The sequence below is a fragment of the Oncorhynchus keta genome, chromosome 20, assembly GCF_023373465.1.
Source record: "Oncorhynchus keta strain PuntledgeMale-10-30-2019 chromosome 20, Oket_V2, whole genome shotgun sequence".
NCBI classification, from domain to species: Eukaryota; Metazoa; Chordata; class Actinopteri; order Salmoniformes; family Salmonidae; genus Oncorhynchus; species Oncorhynchus keta.
The window spans coordinates 3263787-3284652 of NC_068440.1; the positions used below are offsets into that span (position 1 = coordinate 3263787).

Here is a 20866-nt window from a genome sequence, read left to right on the forward strand (position 1 = left end):
CAAGAAACTGAAGATATCGTACAACGCTATGTACTACTCCCTTCACAGGACATCGCAAACTGGCTCTAACTAGAATAGCAAAAGGAGTGGGAGGCCCCGGTGCACAACTGAGCAAGAGGACAAGTACATTAGTGTCTAGTTTGAGAAACAGACACCTCACAAGTTCTCAACTGGCAGCTTCATTAAATAGTACCCACAAAACACCAGTCTCAACAGTGAAGAGACGACTCCGGGATGCTGGTCAGAGTTCCTCTGTCCAGTGTTTGTGTTATTTTCCCCATCTTAATCTTTTCTTTTTATTGTTCAGTCTGAGATATGGCTTTTCCTTTGCAACTCTGCCTAGTAGGCCAGCATCCCGGAGTCGCCTCTTCACTGTTGACGTTGAGACTGGTGTTAGAATAATATCTGTGTTAGATTAATATCTAAGAGAGTCTTTATAGTTGAGAGTAGTTATCAGCTGAGTTAGATTTAGCTCAATACAAATATCTTTAAGCCGATCAGATACTGGCATCAACCAATCCAGAATAAGACCACCCACTGTTAATGAATCGGATTTAGCATAGTTAGACAGCAGGTCAAACAATTTGTTAATGGCACATAAGGAGGCCGAACGGAGGGTGATAAATTACCGCTAGCATCAGATGGGCATTATTACCAAGGGCCACATTTAAGACAAGACATTCAAATTACTTAGGGACAGAGGGTGTAATGGATACAGAAACATTTAAGTTGCTCTTTATGTATATGGGGACACCCCCTCCTCTGCCAACTCTGTCAGATCTAAAAACATTATAATCAATCAGAGACAAATCAGAGTCTGGCGTAGACTTCTTTAGCCGAGGTTCAGTTATAACCATGTCCACCTTCGTTTGTGTAATGCTCCGGGTGTCGTGGGTGTGGAGTCAAATGCAGGAGACAGAGTTCAATGCTGTGCGTCTTTTAATAGCACCAACGCACCACAGGGTGCTCACAAAAGTTACGTTCCCAAACACAGGGAATCAAAAAATACAATGGAAAAAATCACGAACAGGCACAAACACGTACCTTTACAACAGAGCCGAAGGTTACAATTAAATAATCCCGCACAACAACCAGGCGGGCCGGCTGTCTAATAAAGACAAACTAATTAACATGAACAGGTGCTACCACTAAACATACAAGGAGGGGGAGGAAAAACAATCAGTGGCAGCTAATAGGCCGGTGACGACGACCGCCGAGCTCCACCCGCCCGGGAAGGGGAAACACCCTCGGTCGGACTCGTGACAGTTTGAGAAGCCAGAGTTACAATAAAATAGATTTTCTTAATACAATTTCTGGCATTTACGTGAATTAGTCCAATGCCCCAGGTGTGGGATTTCAGATCAGAGGGAGTTTCAAATACGTTCATACCATGTTTAGCAAGTACATTTAGAAAATATTAGAAAATCTCATGCGGTAGGCTTGAATTGGAATAGATACAGTACAAGATTGCCTAGAACTGAACCATTAGGCCTATGCCTTAGAATCAGGACGTGGATTAAAACAAGAGTCAATGAGGGTTATTTTTGTAGTACCTCTTCGATATTAGCAGTCAGCATCCTAGTTCCTCTCCTGTTTGGGTGCAACCTGTCCCTTTTTAAGAGAGGATGTTCCCAAAATAAATTGAAATTGTCAATAATATCCAACGCTCTTTCGGGTCAGAGTTTAGACTTCATCAAAGAGTCCAACGAAAAAAAGACGGGAGAAACTATCAACTCCAAGATCATGGTTAGGAATAGGACTAGAAAATATATTCCGCTTGCCGGTAGCCAATAGCCCTCAGGTATTTGAAATTCCGTCTCAACTCCCAACACTCTCCTCCACTATTCACATCAAAACGGGATGGACAAAGAGGCTTAATCCACTCTATCTGTTGGCTGTCACACTGCTGGGGCTAAAGCCTAATCAAAGAGACAACTAGGTCATCAAGGATCGAAGCTAGGGAGAGTCGCTTTAGTGAAGTTTATGATCTGTTAATTGACTGCAGAGGGAAGAGGGGCTCAGTGATGATGTCGATAGTGGTGGTGGTGTTCAGTATGATGAGGAAGGAAGTAATTCTGAAATACACTGAAGGGACCTTGTGATAAATGTTCTCTAGCTAAATGTTCTCTACCTGTGTTCCCGGTAGAATAACTGTAGAAAGGCTTCTACATTGAAACCAAAAGGTACTACCTAGAACCAAAAAGGGTTCTTCAAAAGGTTCTTTCATGGGGACAGCTGAAGAACCCTTTAAGGTTCTAGATAGTACCTTTTGTTCTAAGAGTGTACCGAAGACTATCATACACTAGTACTCTCTGACTGAAAATGCTACTGCAGTGGTGTGGTGCCTCATTAAGATAATATGGAGTAAAAAAAAACTGTTTTTATTGAAGAATTTTGAACTCAAGCTGAGCCATGATTGAATGTTAATAAATAATCTAAATACAGATTGTGCTCTGTTTTATAGGAGAGCTGGAGATTCTCTATGATGGTACGGAGTGGCAGACACGTTCTCGCCAGGCACTTCCTGTGGGCATCACATGGGGTCCTTTCGAGGGGAAGATCGAAATGACCACAGCAGGAAGTTACATGGTAGGCTACTCAATAATGAACACCGTTTATGTTCTGGAGATGTGATATGAGCGATATGATAACTATGTTTGGATGGATCCAAATATACAATGCATATTGTAAAGATCTTCCCAATGACATGAAACATTTCCATATTTTCACAAACTATACTGAACAGAAATATAAATGCAAAAATCTAAAGTGTTGGTCCCATGTTTCAGGAGCTGAAATAAAAGATCCCAGAAATGTTCCATTCGCACGAAAAGCTTATTTCTCAAAAATGTTGTGCACAAATTTGTTTACATCCCTGTTAGTGAGCATTTCTCTTTTGCCAAGATAATCCATCCACCTGACAGGGATGGCATATCAAGAAGCTGATTAAACAGCACGATCATTACACAAGGTGACTAAAGTAATACTGTGACACTAGAGGGACAGAGATGGCGGACTGAAGATGGCGGTGCAAAATGCCTCATGAGAAATTGCAATATTCAATATCTAAAACTGACTAAATAGTAGTACTATACTGATCTATGTACTCGTGGGCAATAGCGTTCAAGCTGGATAATAACTCCCCAAAAAGGCTAGAGAAGTTTATTGACACATATTACGAACACAGTCAAGACCAAAGCATGTTGGAGAAGAAAGGGAAAAAACTGAGAATCAAACTCCAAGAGAAAACTATGAGATTCCTCCACAGACACCTATGATTTATGCTTTTCACCACCCGGTACGGTAAGAATTGAAACCAACCTGCTAAAATCAATAAATGACAAGTTGGGTGTACTTGAACTTGTCAGTAAAGCGATGAAGGCGAGCCTCGAAATGTGTGATAAAAAAGCTGTGACAACGTAGAAAGAAACCAACAAGCTTAAAGGTCAATACTATTGAAACGGACATTAAAGAACATCAAGAGGAGAGCATGTTTCTGAGAGAAGCCTTACTTGGAATACAGACTCGATCCATGCAAGAATATCTGGTATTGGGTGAAGATCCTGAAAGTGTGTTGAAAGAATTCCTTTTTAAAGCCCTACAGATCCCAGCCGATACTGTCGACAAAATCAAACTCGAACAAGTACCCCGTTTTGGACAGAGATATGAGTGCCCAATCGTTGCCCAATTTGCATTCTTTAAACATAAAATAATGGTTAAAAGCCTGGGCAAAAGACTCGCTGGCATGAAAATAAGAATGAATGATCAGTTCTGGAGGAACGTTCAGAATGAAGCAAAGTTCTGTACCCATTCTTCAAGGTGAATAGACTTAAAGGGAAACGTGTAGCTCTCAAGGTCGATAAACTGTACACTGATAATCAACTTTTCCCGAGACACCAATCACTTCTCCATGGCTATTCTAAATAATGCAAAGTTTCCATAGAGGATTCAAATAATGGAACACCCAATATTATCCATGGTCGGGATGGTAGAAAAACAGCAATTGAAAAACAGTCAAATACAACAATTGATACAAAAATAAACTACAAATACACTGTACCATTCAAGATGGGGAATGTTTTGCAAAAATAATTAGTATTCAACATTCTATTCTTAGTATTTATAAATAGATTTTAAAAAGAGCATTAGAAGAAAGGATCATTATGAAATAAAACATCTTCATACATAAGGAACTGAAACACAAAAAAGTACTAAAAAGCCAGAAATGAGGTAGGAATCAACACGGTAGGGATAAAAACACAGCAGACAGAGGACATAGAAGGCACCGTATATGGGCATGTGCGAGTGTATATGTGATGGAAGGTGGGGTGTGTGTTTTTGTGTTTGGAAAAGTGTGGAGTTAAGTGAGTGTAAAAGGAAAATGGTTGCAAATGCCAGAGCCCGTGTGTGTGTAGGTCTGCGAGCAGGAGTTGTGACAGAGAGAACTATTCAATTTTGTGCAGATATGGGATAAACATTTGAAAGGAAATTCTAAATATAGTTTATGTATTTTATTGTCCTATCATGATGGAACAGTCCCTCACCCTATACACCCACCTGAGTGACCCACACATATCTGTTTTATAGGCCTACTGCAAGTAGCCTATACGCAGCCAAGACAGAAAGACCAGAAACCCACTAAAGCAGCACTGCCCCCTCAAGAGTCTGAGCCTGCCTGACAGGGTTGGTCCAAATGAAGCCAAAGCCCCTAGATGGGTGAGCATAACGTATAAGGAATTTCTCAAAGTTGCTAATGAGACCCTTGATGAACTTCCGGTGGGGTGCCCCCACCCAGGTAATGGAAGTGCTGGCAACACTAGCTGCTGTAACCCATGGAGAGGGGGGGTCACACTACGACAATCAGAGATGGTGAAACTTATTGTGACCCTGGTGGCACAAAATAATCAAAATGTCTGACTGCACAGAGATGTTTGGGAAAATGGTCACAACTGGGGACCAGCGTGTGTGTGTTTCAGGGTAGGGGGGTGTATTTGAACTCCATCAGCTAGGATTTGAAATTGGTTAATGAAATCTCCCCATTCTTTCTCAATTTTGCATGCCTGCTTAAACAGCTACAACTGTATATGCATTCACACCTCAAGTATTCTCTTGAGTTGGGCTCGGAGATGGAACAACTGAGCTTGTGGTTGTTTGTGGGGAAAGGGTGGGGAGTGTGTGTGTGTGTGTGTGTGTGTGTGTGTGTGTGTGTGTGTGTGTGTGTGTGTGTGTGTGTGTGTGTGTGTGTGTGTGTGTGTGTGTGTGTATATCCCACATCTGTTGCTATGGGTGATGATGTTAGGGACAATACAGGATGGATCACAATAATTGTTTGCTTGCCCGAAAATGTAATTTTTGTAATGCCAATCCTTGTTATAGGTAACAATCCTGGTTATAGGTAAAATCCTGGTTATTGTAACGGTCTGAGTGTAGTGGGTGAGGTGTCAGGCGCAGGAAGCAGAGAGTTCAGGGGAGTGCTATTTTAATGCACAGAGAAACGGCGAACATAAGCCAACCCTCACGAAAACACAGGGCGTAATGAACAAACAAATGCCCCAAACAGGGGGACTTAAACTGTCCAGAAAAAAAACACAAAATGGGAAAACACAAACCCCATAGACGTGCACACAAGTAACCAAACAGACGGTCACAATAATTAATTCCGCACAAGGAACCAGGCGGGCCGGCTGACTAATAAAGCCTTACTACTAACTACCTAACTCAAAACAGGTGCACTCAATAAACACATAAGGAGGGGGAGGAAATAATCAGTGGCATCTAGTAGGCCGGCGACGACGACCGCCGAGCGCCACCCGAGGGAAGGGGAGTGTCCTTCGGTCGGAGTCGTGACAGTTATGGGTAACAATTGTGGTTAGAGGTAACAATCCTGGTTATAGGTAACAATCCTGGTTATGGGTAACAATCCTGGTTATGGGTAACAATCCTGGTTATAGGTAACAATCCTGGTTATAGGTAACAATCCTGGTTATGGGTAACAATCCTGGTTATAGGTAACAATCCTGGTTATGGGTAACAATCCTGGTTATAGGTAACAATCCTGGTTATGGGTAACAATCCTGGTTATAGGTAACAATCCTGGTTATGGGTAACAATCCTGGTTATGGGTAACAATCCTGGTTATAGGTAACAATCCTGGTTATGGGTAACAATCCTGGTTATAGGTAACAATCCTGGTTATGGGTAACAATCCTGGTTAGAGGTAACAATCCTGGTTATAGGTAACAATCCTGGTTATGGGTAACAACCCTGGTTATGGGTAACAACCCTGGTTATGGGTATCAATCCTGGTTATATGTAACAATCCAGGTTAGAGGTAACAATCCTGGTTATGGGTAACAATCCTGGTTATGGGTAATAATCCTTTGTAGGAAGTGCCTACATTATTTCGCATATCATTTGTTAATTGTGGAAATAAATTAAGATATCCAATTGTCTTTATATATATATTTATTTTAGTTACTTTATTTTAATTATTTTAATTACTGTATACAACGCAGTTGAGGTGAGGGTGTTGGAAATGCTTTTGTCAGTTAATCTGCTTCGGTTCTGTGGTGGCACTGTGTGCTTTTTTAAAAGGATGTCCCAGCGAAAAAGAAGAGGGAAACATGCCACTGATAACTGCAAGACAAACTGCCCGAGTGGCTCCACCTGTCCACCGACAGGCCCATAAAACTCGAGAGAGCTCACCGAGCACTGACGCCCCCACCAGCAGCCAGACAACCACCGTGCCCAATCACTATACGTTTCCTGAGATTCACCAACAAGGAACGAGTCCTACAGGCGGCAAAAATCATCACCATTACAGTGGGAAACGTCAAACTCACTTTACACCAGGACCTGTCAGCTGGAATACGCCGAAAGCGCCGAGAGTTTGACGAGGTGAAGAAATACTCCATTGACCGAGGCATCTTTAGGGGATTCAAATACCCAAATGAGCTCAGGACTAAATGCAATTAATGCTATTACTAAAGGGGGTAAGACAACATATAGCCGATATCCAAAGACCCACCCGCCCCGCTAAATGTCATTATAGCCATCTAATCTATATTTGTTTTCCTTTAGCTGAGAGGGATATAGCCTAACCTAGGCCTACTAATATTTCAGCCTAATTTTATTTCCCTTTTTTTGTGTTGCTATTATTACTTGTGGTTCCCTATGTCCCTTGGGGGAGGTTTATGTAGGCTGGGCTATTGATTTTATTTTCTCCCTCTTTTAATGTGGTCAGGACGGGGACTACGTTGTCACTTATGCGGGGTGGAGAGGATGAGGCATTTCTTTGGTGGGGAGGGGGAGACGTTGTGCATTGCTAGCTGTTCCTGTTTTTTCCCCCATTTTTTGGGGGGGAACATCGAATTGAGACTGAGCGGGGGGATAATAGATCCAACGGGATATGTTGAGTTGTTTGGGAACTCGGCTGGGGTGTTCAGAGATTATTATTTTATGTACATAATTTATTTTCCTTTTATGTGAACGCAGCTGTAACTATTATCCACCTTTACCCAGAGATGACTTGCACTAAAGTTCGATTACTGTTCGATGACGATGACTAGCACCTTAAATCTATTGACATGGAACTGCCATGGTCTAGGTCATGCAATAAAACGGAAAAAGATACTATGTGCTCTAAAGAAGGAAAAAGCAGACGTTGCGCTATTACAAGAGACACACCTCTGTGATGCCTGAACATGCCAAACTCCACAGAGCTTGGGTGGGACAGGTGTCTTTCTCATCTTTCAAATCAAACAGTAGAGGGACAGCCATACTTATCCATAAGAATGTTCCATTCATAATTGACAAAAACATATCTGATCCGGAGGGGAGATTTATTTTGATAACTGGGTCACTGTATGGACAACCAATTACTATCTTAAACATATTCGCCCCTAACACAGACACTCCTGCTTTCATCTAAAAAATGATAACCCTGTTCAATGAGCATTGTGCTTCCTTTGGAGTGGTGGCCGGATATTTTAATTGTACCCTTAAACCCAACCCTAGACAAATCATCTCAAGTCCCCACCACAAACCCTAGATTTGCAAAGATGTTGAACTCTCTTACTAAATAGATGGGACTGATAGATATCTGGAGAGAGACTAATGGCTCATCTATGGACTATACATACTACTCTAATGTCCATAACACCTACTCCCATATAGATTACATTTTTATCCCAAAGAGTTTCATAAATTCCACCACGTGTACAATCGGACCCATAGCACTTTCAGATCACACCTTTGTCCACCGCTTTGACCTCTGCAAAAACATCCCGAGGTCAAAGAGCTGGAAATTCAACACCTCCCTGTTATCAAATGAAGTGTTCCATACATTGATAACTACATGTATAGACAACTACACACAAGACAACAAAGATTCTCATGTTTCTCAGGCCACAATGTGGGACACTGCCAAAGCCACACTAAGAGGTCATCTAATTGCATATGCTTGCTCTAAGAAAAAAGCAATGGAAGCACACAGGCTATATCTTGAGAGGGAGCTAGAATGCTGTGAAAGAGTACATAAACAATCCCCAGACAGCACCTCCTGGAGTCAACTTAAAGCAGCCAAAGCCAAACTGAATTTGGACTATACTCGGGAGATAAAAATAAAAAGGTTTTCTTTACTAAACAGAAATACCATGAGTATAGCAATAGGCCGAGTAGATTGCTTGCTTGCTTACCAATTTAAAAAAGAGCAGTCAGAGCGTACAATCATGGCTATCCGAACAGCAGAGAACGAGGTCACATATGACCCAAAAAAGATCCATTTCACTTTTCATGATTTCTACTGCAAACTATATACCTCTGAGAGAAAACACACGGAGGCAGAACTCCACTCCTTCCTAGAGGGACTCTCACTACCTAAATTATCAGAGACCGACCAAGAAGATCTCAACTCCCCCTTCACTCCTGAGGAGATCCTGGAGGCAATTACCTCCATGCCAACTAGTAAGTCCCCAGGCCCAGATGGATTCCCCAGAGAGTTCTACAAAGCTTTTTGGCCCCAGCTTAGCCCTATTTTCATGCCAATGCTGGATGATTTTTGCAAAAACGGAGTTCTCCCAGACTCAATGCACACAGCTCGCATTAGAATGTTGCTCAAAAAAGACAAGGACCTTCTATCCTGCTCGTCCTTCCGGCCCATAAGCTTGATGGATTTCGACTACAAAATAATTGCCAAATTGCTCACCAAAAGACTTAACACTCTTCTTCTCAAAATAATAAAAGCAGACCAAACTGGATTTATTAGAGACAGATTCTCTTCTGATAACATTCGCCGTCTTTTTAATATTATTGATAAAGTAAACACACAGAAGACCCCTGTCCTGCTGGCTTCACTGGATGCTGAGAAGGCGTTTGACAGAATGGAGAGGAGCTTTCTGTTCTCATTCTTAGAAAAGTTCAATATGTGCCCAAAATGTATTAAATGGATCAAATCACTATAATCTCATCCAAATGCCATGGTGACTACTAACGGACTGAATTCTGACAGATTCCCTTTGGGACGGGGCACAAGACAAGGGTGCTCACTGTCCCCCCTGCTCTACTTGTTGGGGGCGGAGCTGTTGGCAGTGTTGATAAGGAGCAATCCAAGTATTACGGGTGTTTCTGCAGGCAGCCTGCAGCACAAGATTTCGCTTTACACGGATGATGTCTTGCTCTACATATCCAACCCTGAGAAATCCCTCCCATTTTAGACACAATTGCTCAGTATGGCAAGTTTTCAGGTTATAAGATATATTTTAACAAATCCACTGTCTGCCCTCTCAATCTTACACTCACCAGCTCTATGAAGACACTATGTCCATTCCAATGGAAGAGACAGGAGTTTCAATACCTTGGGATCTTCATAACACTAGATCTGAGTAGCCTTTTCAAGGAAAACTATCTTCCACTCCTGGATCGAATCAAGAACGATCTCCAAACCTGGATCTCCCTCCCAATTAGCTTACTAGGAAGAATTAATGTCATCCATATGAACATCCTCCCTAGACTGAACTATTTATTTCAGATGCTCCCATGCTATCTCCCAGTTTCCTTTTTCAAAACAACTAACCAAAGCATCACCAAATTTATATGGGGCAATAAAAAAACCTAGGATCAAGTTCTCCACTCTATCGAAACCTGAATCTAAGGGTGGTCTTGCCCTTCCCTCCCTTCAATTGTACTACTGGTCTGCCCAAATCCGCAACATGCTAACATGGATTACAAACAGACAAGAATCAACGTGGATTCAGATAGAAGCCCAATCCTGTGGTTCATTGCCACTAAGCTCAATTATATTCATTAATAACTTTAGTGAAGTGGGCAACATAGCCAAAACCTTTGTGATTTACAGCACCTTACTAGCGTGGAGGGACTGTAAGAAATACCTGGGCATTTCCTCCCAAATATGTTCCCACTCGCCCATAGTAGGCAACCCAGACTTGCCAAAAATCCTGAAGGATGCCAACTTTAATCTTTGGCATACTTTAGGAATCAGGACCTTTTCAGACCTATTTCATCAGAAAAACACTACACTGAGATCCTTTCAAGAGCTCTGCAGTGAATTCAATGTGCAAAGATCCCATTTAAATTCAAATTAGACATGTCATTTCCTCATTTACTTCCAAGAGGAGGTGTAGAACTCAGTTGAATGAAGTTGAAACCCTTCTTGTCACAGCACAATCCATTAATGGCAAAATATCTTATATCTATAGACTCATTTCTGAGAAAGGAGGCTCCTCTTTTACTCCTTTGAAAATAATCTGGGAAAGGACCTTGGTCTGACTATCAGTGATGAGTTATGGACGGAGGTTTGCAACAGGGTATACTGTTCCTCTACTAATGTAAAAATGACATTTTATACACTCCTTTGAGACTCCATAGAATGAAAACGGACATCTCTCATAACTGTAAAAGATGTACAGTGGGGCAAAAAAATATTTAGTCAGCCACCAATTGTGCAAGTTCTCCCACTTAAAAAGATGAGAGAGGCCTGTAATTTTCATATGTACACTTCAACTATGACAGACAAAATGAGAAAAAAAATCCAGAAAATCACATTGTGGGATTTTTAATGAATTTATTTGCAAATGATTAAGAGAAGCTCTTCTCTGTCTGCATTAACAAGGACAACACACAGGTCTTTCCATCATTGTATGATTTTTTTTGTGTGCAAATAAACTCAAGCTTACGGACAATGTCAAATGTGAAATAGCGAAGCACCTGAGTGAGTTGGGTGCTCAATTACGTAAGTACTTTCCCGAAACGGACGACACAAACAACTGGATTCATTATCCCTTTCATGCCCTGCCTCCAGTCCACTTACCGATATCTGAACAAGAGAGCCTCATCTAAATTGCAACAAGCAGGTCTGTAAAAATTGAATTTAATCAGAAGCCACTGCAAGATTTCTGGATTGGGCTGTACTCAGAGTATCCTGCCTTGGCAAATTGCGCTATTAAGACACTGATGCCTTTTGCAACCACATTCCTATGTGAGAGTGGATTCTCGGCGCTCACTAGCATGAAAACTAAATACAGGCACAGACTGTGTGTGGGAAATGATTTAAGACTGAGACTCTCTCTAATACAACCCAACATTGCAGAGTTATGTGCATCCTTTCAAGCACACCCTTCTCATTAACCTGTCGTGAGTTATTCACAGTTTTCGATGAACAAATAAGGTTTTATATGTAAGATGGTTAAATAAAGAGCCAAATGATTGATTATTATTATTATATTATTATTTGTGCCCTGGTCCTATAAGAGCTCTTTGTCACTTCCCGTGAGCCGTGTATAATTTGTGTGTGGCAGGCTTACAATGATGTCAACAAATAACATTTGAGAGTGCGCTGACCCTGGTTCTAGAAGAGGTACGCAGCTGAAGGTTGAATGTTTGAAGGGGTACGGGACTATAAAAAGTTTGGGAACCACTGACTTAGAAGATAAGAAAAGACGATCTGTATTTCCCTGGCTAAAAGAGAAGGAATATAGTACCTATTGTTGACAGGACACTCATTCCACTATTTTAGATGAAGTTGTGTGGAACAAGGCCTGGGGGGGGGGGGGTCTAAATATACTTCTCCCATGGGAAAAGGGAAAAGAAGCCCAAAAAGGGTGATGATATTAATTAGCAATCATTTTGATCCGAATGTGCAAGTTGTTGATCCGAATGTGCAAGGTAGATGATTCTTTAAAATATGTTATTGGACCATAAACAGATTTCTCTCATTAATCTATACGGTCCAAATAATGATGATCCACTATTCTTTGAAAATATATATAATACTGTAACTTATCAAGCCTACAAAAAGTAATACAAGACTATATTATTATGGTGGGAGATTATAATACGGTTTCAAATACCTCAATGGAGCTTGAAGGAAATCACACTACAAATCATCACCCTTAGGCACTTAAGGAAACCCCGAATATCATGGATATATTGGAACTACTGGTATATGGAGGCTTAAATATCCTGACCGAGTGAGATAAACATGTCATTCTGAATGAATATAATGGATATATTGGATCTACTGGTATATGGAGGCTTAAATATCCTGACCGAGTGAGATAAACATGTCATTCTGAATGAATATCATGGATATATTGGATCTACTGGTATATGGAGGCTTAAATATCCTGACCGAGTGAGATAAACATGTCATTCTGAATGAATATCATGGATATATTGGAACTACTGGTATATGGAGGCTTAAATATCCTGACCGAGTGAGATAAACATGTCATTCTGAATGAATATCATGGATATATTGGAACTACTGGTATATGGAGGCTTAAATATCCTGACCGAGTGAGATAAACATGTCATTCTGAATGAATATCATGGATATATTGGAACTACTGGTATATGGAGGCTTAAATATCCTGACCGAGTGAAATAAACATGTCATTCTGAATTAATATCATGGATATATTGGAACTACTGGTATATGGAAGCTTAAATATCCTGACCGAGTGAGATAAACATGTCATTCTGAATGAATATCATGGATATATTGGAACTACTGGTATATGGAGGCTTAAATATCCTGACCGAGTGAGATAAACATGTCATTCTGAATGAATATCATGGATATATTGGAACTACTGGTATATGGAGGCTTAAATATCCTGACCGAGTGAGATAAACATGTCATTCTGAATGAATATCATGGATATATTGGAACTACTGGTATATGGAGGCTTAAATATCCTGACCGAGTGAGATAAACATGTCATTCTGAATGAATATAATGGATATATTGGATCTACTGGTATATGGAGCCTTAAATATCCTGACCGAGTGAGATAAACATGTCATTCTGAATGAATATCATGGATATATTGGAACTACTGGTATATGGAGCCTTAAATATCCTGACCGAGTGAGATAAACATGTCATTCTGAATGAATATCATGGATATATTGGAACTACTGGTATATGGAGGCTTAAATATCCTGACCGAGTGAGATAAACATGTCATTCTCGCTGGCACCAAAAGTTGAAAAAGTGTTGATAGGAGACAGAATGCGGCCAGACCATCAAATAATTGTCAGATACATTACTCTTACAGAATTTCCATGTGGGTGAGGATATTGCAAATTTAATCAAAGCCCATTGGATGACAACATATTTTTTAACCAGGACAGAATAATTTATAACAGACTTTTTATGACAAAATATACGCAACCATTCAAAAGTTTGGGGTGACTTAGAAATGTCCTTGTTTTTGAAAGAAAAGCACATTTTTTCATTCATTAAAATAACATCAAATTACTAAGAAATATAGTGTAGACATTGTTAATGTTGTAAATGACTATTGTAGCTGGAAACTGCAGATTTTTTACGGAATATCTACATAGGCATACAGAGGGTCATTATCAGCAACCATCACTCCTGTGTTCCAATGGCATGTTGTGTTAGCTAATTCAAGTTTATAATTTTAAAAGGTTAATTGATCATTAGAAAACCCTTTTACAATTATGTTGGCACAGCTGAAAACTGTTGTCCTGACTAAAAAAGCAATAAAACTGGCCTTCTTTAGACTAGTTGAATATCTGGAGCGTCAGCATTTGTGTGTTCAATTACAGGCTCAAAATGGCCAGAAATAAATAAGTTTCTTCTGAAATGCGTCAGTCTAATCTTGTTCTGAGAAATGAAGGCTATCCCATTTGAGAAATTGCCAAGAAACTGAAGATCTGGTACAAAGCTGTGTACTACTCCCTTCACAGAACAGCAAAAACTATCACTAACCAGAATAGAAAGAGGAGTGGGACGCCCCGGTGCATAACTTTGCCAGAGGGGAAGTACATTAGAGGGTCTAGTTTGAGACACAGATGCCTCACAAGTCCTCAACTGGCAGCTTCATTAAATAGTACCTGCAAAACACCAGTCTCAACATCAACAGTGAAGAGGTGACTCCTGGATACTGGCCTTCTTGGTATATTAACAAAAAATAGATGGAAAAGCAGTACAGATAGATACCAATAAAAGCTGTACCAATATCAAAACAAATTATATTTGTCACCGTGAAATGCTTAATTTACAAGCCGTTAACCGAACAATGCCGTTTTATAGGCACAGAATGCGTTAGAGGAAAAACAAAAAGAAATGGAGTAACTTATTTAAGAAAGATTGAGTGTAATAGATTATAAAAAATAAAGCAAACTGGATGAAATATGGGGAAAAATGCACCAAAATCTTTTTTCATCTTTAAAATAGAAATGCTACCAAAAATAATTTACTGAAACTTGTTACAAATGATGGAGTCACCCATGATTCACCAAAATAGATTTTGTAAGAGGAAGCAAAGTACTTTAAGCATATGTTTTCATTTCAGTCTCCTCCATCTCCATTAATCAAAGTTAATTGTATAGAATTTTTTTCTATTAATAATGTAAAATTAACAGCTGTACAGAAAGACTCATGTGAAAGCCAACATACAGAGGAACTTCTAGATACAATTAAAGCCTTTAATCTTGATCTTCGCCATCCCGGATCCGGGATCGTGACTACACCCTCAGGCTCATTACCATAACGCAACGTTAACGATTTCTAAAAATCGCAAATGAAATGAAATAAATATGCCTGTTCTCAAGCTTAGCCTTTTCTTAACAACACTGTCATCTCAGATTTTCAAAATATGCTTTTGAACCATAGAAAATCAATCATTTGTGTAAGAGTATTGATAGCTAGCATACCATTTAGCGTAGCATTTAGCACGCAACATTTTCACAAAAAACAGAAAAGCAATCAAATAAAATAATTTACCCTTGAAGAACTTCGAATGTTTTCAATGAGGAGACTCTCAGTTACATAGCAGATGTCCAGTTTTTCCTGAAAGATTCTTTGTGTAGGACAAATCGCTCCGTTTTGTACATCACATTTGGCTACCGAAACGAACCGAAAATTCAGTGACCAAAACGTCGAACTTTTTTCCGAATTAACTCCATAATATCGACCGAAACATGGCAAACGTTGCTTGAATCAATCCTCAAGGTGTTTTGTCACATATCTCTTCATTGATATGCCGTTCGTGGAAGCATGCTTTCGTCTCAGAATCCCATGGAAAAATACCAGCAGCTGAGTTTTGCGCACCAATTTCCACGCAGGACACCGTGCGGACACTTGGCAAATGTAGTCTCTTATGGTCAATCTTCCAATGATATGCCTGCAAATATGTCACAATGCTGCAGACCCCTTGGGGAAACGATAGAAAGGGCAGGCTCATTCCCGTCACATTCACAGCCATATAAGGAGATAATGAAAAACAGAGCCTCAGAAATCCTGTTCATTTCCTGGTTGCAGTTTCATCTTGGTTTTGCCTGAAGCTTCTGTTCTAGGGCACTCATAGTGAATATCTTTGCAGTTCTGGAAACGTCAGAGTGTTTTCTTTCCAAAGCTATCAATTCCATGCATAGTCGAGCATCTTTTTGTGACAAAATATTGCACTTAAAACGGGCACGTCTTTTTATCCAAAAATGAAATACTGCTCCTAGAGTATCAAGATGTTAAGTCTGGGAAAGGGCTGTATGACATACCAGTTTTGATATATCAAACATTTGTTATGTACTCAGACTACCCTTAATTAGCATGTATTAACCACTCCTATAAAAATGGTAGATAATCAGATACTCAATAATAAGGTCTGATTTCATTATTACTGAAACAGGACCCAAGTGGTAATTATAAAGATCCAGTCCATTTTAACAGTTGGAGGCCCCTTACAATTCAGTGTTGTGATGCAAAAAAGGAGCAAAATGCATAGTGCATAGAATTAAAAAGGGATTGTCAGATATTATTCATACTAATCAGAGAGTTTTTTTACATGGACGATACATTGGAGATAATATAGGACAAGTACTGGAAACAATAGAACACTGAAAAATCTGGGAAGTATGACTGAAATATTTCAATTTGGAAGAATCTTTTATAGTTATGTATAATAACCCTAGGTGTAAAATAGTAAATAATGGCTACTTATCATTAAGTATTAAACTGTCAGAAGGAACAAACCAAGGTTATCCACTATCGGCATATCTATTTACTATGGCCATCAAAATGTTAGCTATTAAAATCAGATCCAACAATAATATCAAAGGGCTAGAAATCTAGGGCTTAAAAAAAGGTGTCATTGTACGATGATGATTCATGTCTTCTTTTAAATCCACAATTTAGATCCCTCCATAATTTAGATCTAGATACCTTTTCTAATCTGGATTATAACCAAATTATGAAAGATCTACTATATTACGTATTTGATTACAATTTTTGGGTGGCGGGGTAGTTTACCAATAAAATGGTCTGATGGTAAAGTATTCATATCCTGAAAGAAAGAAATTCTCACATTTTATTACAAAGTTATCAAAAATAGATCATATATTGCTACCATGGAATATATTACTACCATGATTTGTGGACATATCACCCCGATTAACTCTTTAGTCATATCCCAGCTTACCTATTTGCTTATGGCCTTCCCCACCCCGGGCGAAATTAAAACGGGCCTATTTACAGTTGAAGTCGTAAGTTTACACACACCTTAGCCAACTACATTTAAACTCAGTTTTTAACAATTCCTGACATTTAATCCATGTAACAATTCCCAGTTTTAGGTCAGTTAGGATCACCACTTTATTTTAAGAATGTGAAATGTCAGAATAATAGTAGAGAGAATGATTTATTTCAGCTTTTATTTCTTTCATCACATTCCCGCGGGTCAGAAGTTTACATACACTTAATTAGTATTTGGTAGCATTGCCTTTAAACTGTTTAACTTGGGTCAAACATTTTGGATAGCCTTCCACAAGCTTCCCACAATAAATTGGGGGAATTTTGGCCCATTCCTCCTGACTGAGCTGGAGTCAGGTTTGTCGGCCTCCTTACTCACACAGAATTAACTATCATCTTTGTAAATTATTTTATAAATAGGACTGGTGGACTTATGTCACACATGCAGCTAACAAAAATATATGGAAATGTCTGCTCTATACTCAACATTTCAAACAACTAATTGCAGCATAAAATGGGAAGAGGCAAGAGTAAGCGGGAGAAACTATGGAACATGTCTGTCGGCCCTGCATTAAAGACCAACATTGGTTAAAGAAAATTGTGATAAACCAGAAAGTATACCAGCTTAATTTCAAGACCTAAAAATGGATAGCTGTGCCATATAGAATGTGAAATAGTTGGGAAGAGATTTTTGATTTACCGATTCCATGGCACATGGTTAATGAACCGATAAACAAAACGACGCTGGATTCAAAACTTTGACTTTTTCAATTTAAATGATTATTCAACATTTCTACAACCAATATAATGTTATATATATATATGAGGGATACAACCATCCCAGCTCTGCAGATTTAGCTGTGAATGACTGAAGAATTGCACCATTTACTTGAAGCTAACTCTGGAAATAACTCTTCTGGGTGATTTAAAACGTCAAAGTCAATCGATCAATAATATAATAACACTCTTAGCAAAAAAACGTTATCTTTAATAAAAAAAAACGTTTCTGTAGAAACTATAAGAACAGAAATGTTCAGAATTTTTCTAAAACTTCACAGCACAGTTTAAAAATATGGCAAATAGAAATCAAAACTGGATGCTGTTCAGAAATAGATGGGAGGGGTTGAGTGGAGATGAAGGGTGGGACTAAAAATAACAAGATAACTCATGTAAAATATACTGTGTCCGTAAAGTGTATATACAGTAGGTTTGGAACTTTTGTGTAACAGTACAGTTGAAAAATATATGGCAAACAGAAATCAAAACTGCATGGTCTCAGGAGATGGGAGGGCTTGAGGGTAGCTTAAGGATGGGACTAAAAACAAACAAAAGATAACTATTGTAAAATATTCTCTGTCTATAAAATGTATATAATATTTATAACTGCAATTGGCACGCTGACTGCAAGAATGTCCACCAAAGCTGTTGCCAGAGAATGTAATGTTAATTTCTCTATCATAAGCTGCCTCCAACGTTGTATTAGATAACTTGGCAGTACATCCAACCGGCTTCACAACCGCAGACCATGTGTAACCACGCCAGCCAAGGACCTCCACATCCGGCTTCTTCACCTGCGGGATCGTCTGAGACCAGCCACCCGGACAGCTGATGAAACTGTGGGTTTGCACAACTAAATAATTTCTGCACAAACGTCAGAAACTGTTTCAGGGAAGCTCATCTGCCTGCTCATTGTAGTATCTGGGATCTACATCTGTTTATATTAGTTACTGTGCTGTTACTAAGCAGTAATGCATTACGGCAGTGTTACGTTACTACACCTAATAGGAAATGCACATGCGCACTGGGGTGCCCGGAACTGTAGAGTACGAGGGGTTTTGACTAAACGAAAACTAACTGTACTCCCGTCTCCTGCCTGGTAATTTCTCCACAACACAAATATTACACTCATCGTCCTCACTAGGGTCTTGACCTGACTGAAGTTTTGCGTTGTAACTGATTTCAATGGGCAAATGCTCACCTTCTGGAGAAGTGTGCTCTTCACGGATTAATCCAGATTTCAATCGTACCGTTTCAACTGTACCAAACAGATGTCAGACATATGGTGTGTATGGCGTTGTGTGGGCGAGCGGTTTGCTGATGTCAATGTTGTGAACAGTGCCCCATGGTGGCGGTGGGGTTATGGTATGGGCAAACATAACCTACGGACAATGAACACAATTGCATTTTATCAATGGCAATTTGAATGCACAGAGACACCGTGACGAGATCAACAGTGGGCCGTGGTCACACCAGATACTGACTGCTTTTCTGATCCACGCCCCTACTTTTTATTTTAAGGTATCTGTGACCAATAGGTACATATCTGTATTCTCAGTCATGTGAAATCCATAGATGAGGGCCTCATGAATCTATTTCAATTGACTGATTTCTTTATATGAACTGTAACTCAGTCAAATCTGTTAAATTGTTGTATGTTGCCTTTATATTTTTGTTCACTTTAGGAGACAATCGTTGTGACCTCTATCATTCCACCAACTTACTTACATTTTTTTGGTTTCTGCAAAGTTACAATATGTTCGCTTGTATTTGTTTGGAATGTGTGTGTGTTTGTGTGTGTGTGTGTGTGTGTGTGTGTGTGCGTGCATGTATGTGTACCCACGTGAGCATGTGTGTGTGTAATCTGCGCCTGTGGCAGGTTCCCCTCTCTGAAGCACGGTGGTATCGCTGGCCCATTGTTGTCGCTGCTGTCAGAGCAGGGAGAGGCCGATGCAGCCTGTGCTGGCCTGATAAGGAAAAGAGGATTCAGCCAGGCTGGGAAGAGCAGAATCAGTGGGACTTGAGGAGAGTGGACTACACTGGAGTTCTCCCTCTCCCCCCCCCTCTCTCTCTCTCTCTCTCATATTCCCACTCAGTCATATTCACGTAGACACAAATCTGGAACGTTGGACTTACATGTCCTGTCCAAGATGTCTTTGAAAGATTCCTTTGATGACAACATTGGAATGCACCTCCTGTTTAAAGTCCATCTTATTCTTCGAAATCCATTGGAATGTTTGCATTTTGAATACACATCATACAACTCTCAAGTTTATACTATCCTCATTCAACATCATTTGACCAGTGAAATCGTGCAATACTGCATGAGGCATCAAGTTCCATAGATACTGAGGGATAATCAATACAAATGTGAACAGCAGCAGTCCAGCAGCTTTGAAGGTCTATCCTGTAAGGATGATGCTGCGGTATCCCATAGCTTAAAGCAAAGTTCTTTAGACTCCTCTGTGATAGAGATCATGAACGCCTGAACAGTCTCCATTGGTCATAGATGCGTTTCTTCTCCTCTCTCAACTCCCTTGATTCTCTCACCTCCACCAGAAAGGCAGGCAGCATGGTACAGGCTGACGATCTGCCCGGTGAGGTATTTGGTATTTTATTAGAATCCCCATTAGCGGTTGTGAAAGCAGCAACTACGCTTCCTGGTGTCCACACAAGACATAAAACATGACATAACACAGAACATGAATAGAAAATAACAGCTCAAGGACAGAACTATTACTGAACAAAAATATAAACGCAACATGCAACAGTTTCAAAGATTTGACTGATTTACAGTTCATATAAGGCAAACAGTCAATTAAAATAAATGCATTTGGGCCTAATCTATGGATTTCACTGGGAAAACAGATAAAAAGGTAGGGGCCTACAAAAGGTAGGGGCCTGGATCAGTATCTCGTTTGACCACCATTTTCTTCATGCAGCATAACACATCTCCTTTGCATAGAGTTGATCAGGCTGTTGATTGTGGCTTGTGGAATGTTGTCCCACACCTCTTCAATGGCTGTGTGAAGTGGCTGGATATTGGCTGGAACACGCTCAATCGGTGACATGTCT

At 39.9% G+C, this 20866-nt stretch overlaps 1 protein-coding gene across 1 annotated transcript in view; it reads left to right on the forward strand.

The window, feature by feature from the left end:
* LOC118399161 (zinc finger protein ZFPM2-like) overlaps window positions 1-20866 on the forward strand; it is a 107775-nt gene that overhangs the window by 39079 nt on the left and 47830 nt on the right. Inside the window, exon 4 of the mRNA XM_035794995.1 lies at window positions 2465-2589. Within this exon, the coding sequence (XP_035650888.1) occupies window positions 2465-2589 (125 nt within the window). The remainder of the gene's footprint in view (window positions 1-2464; window positions 2590-20866) is intronic.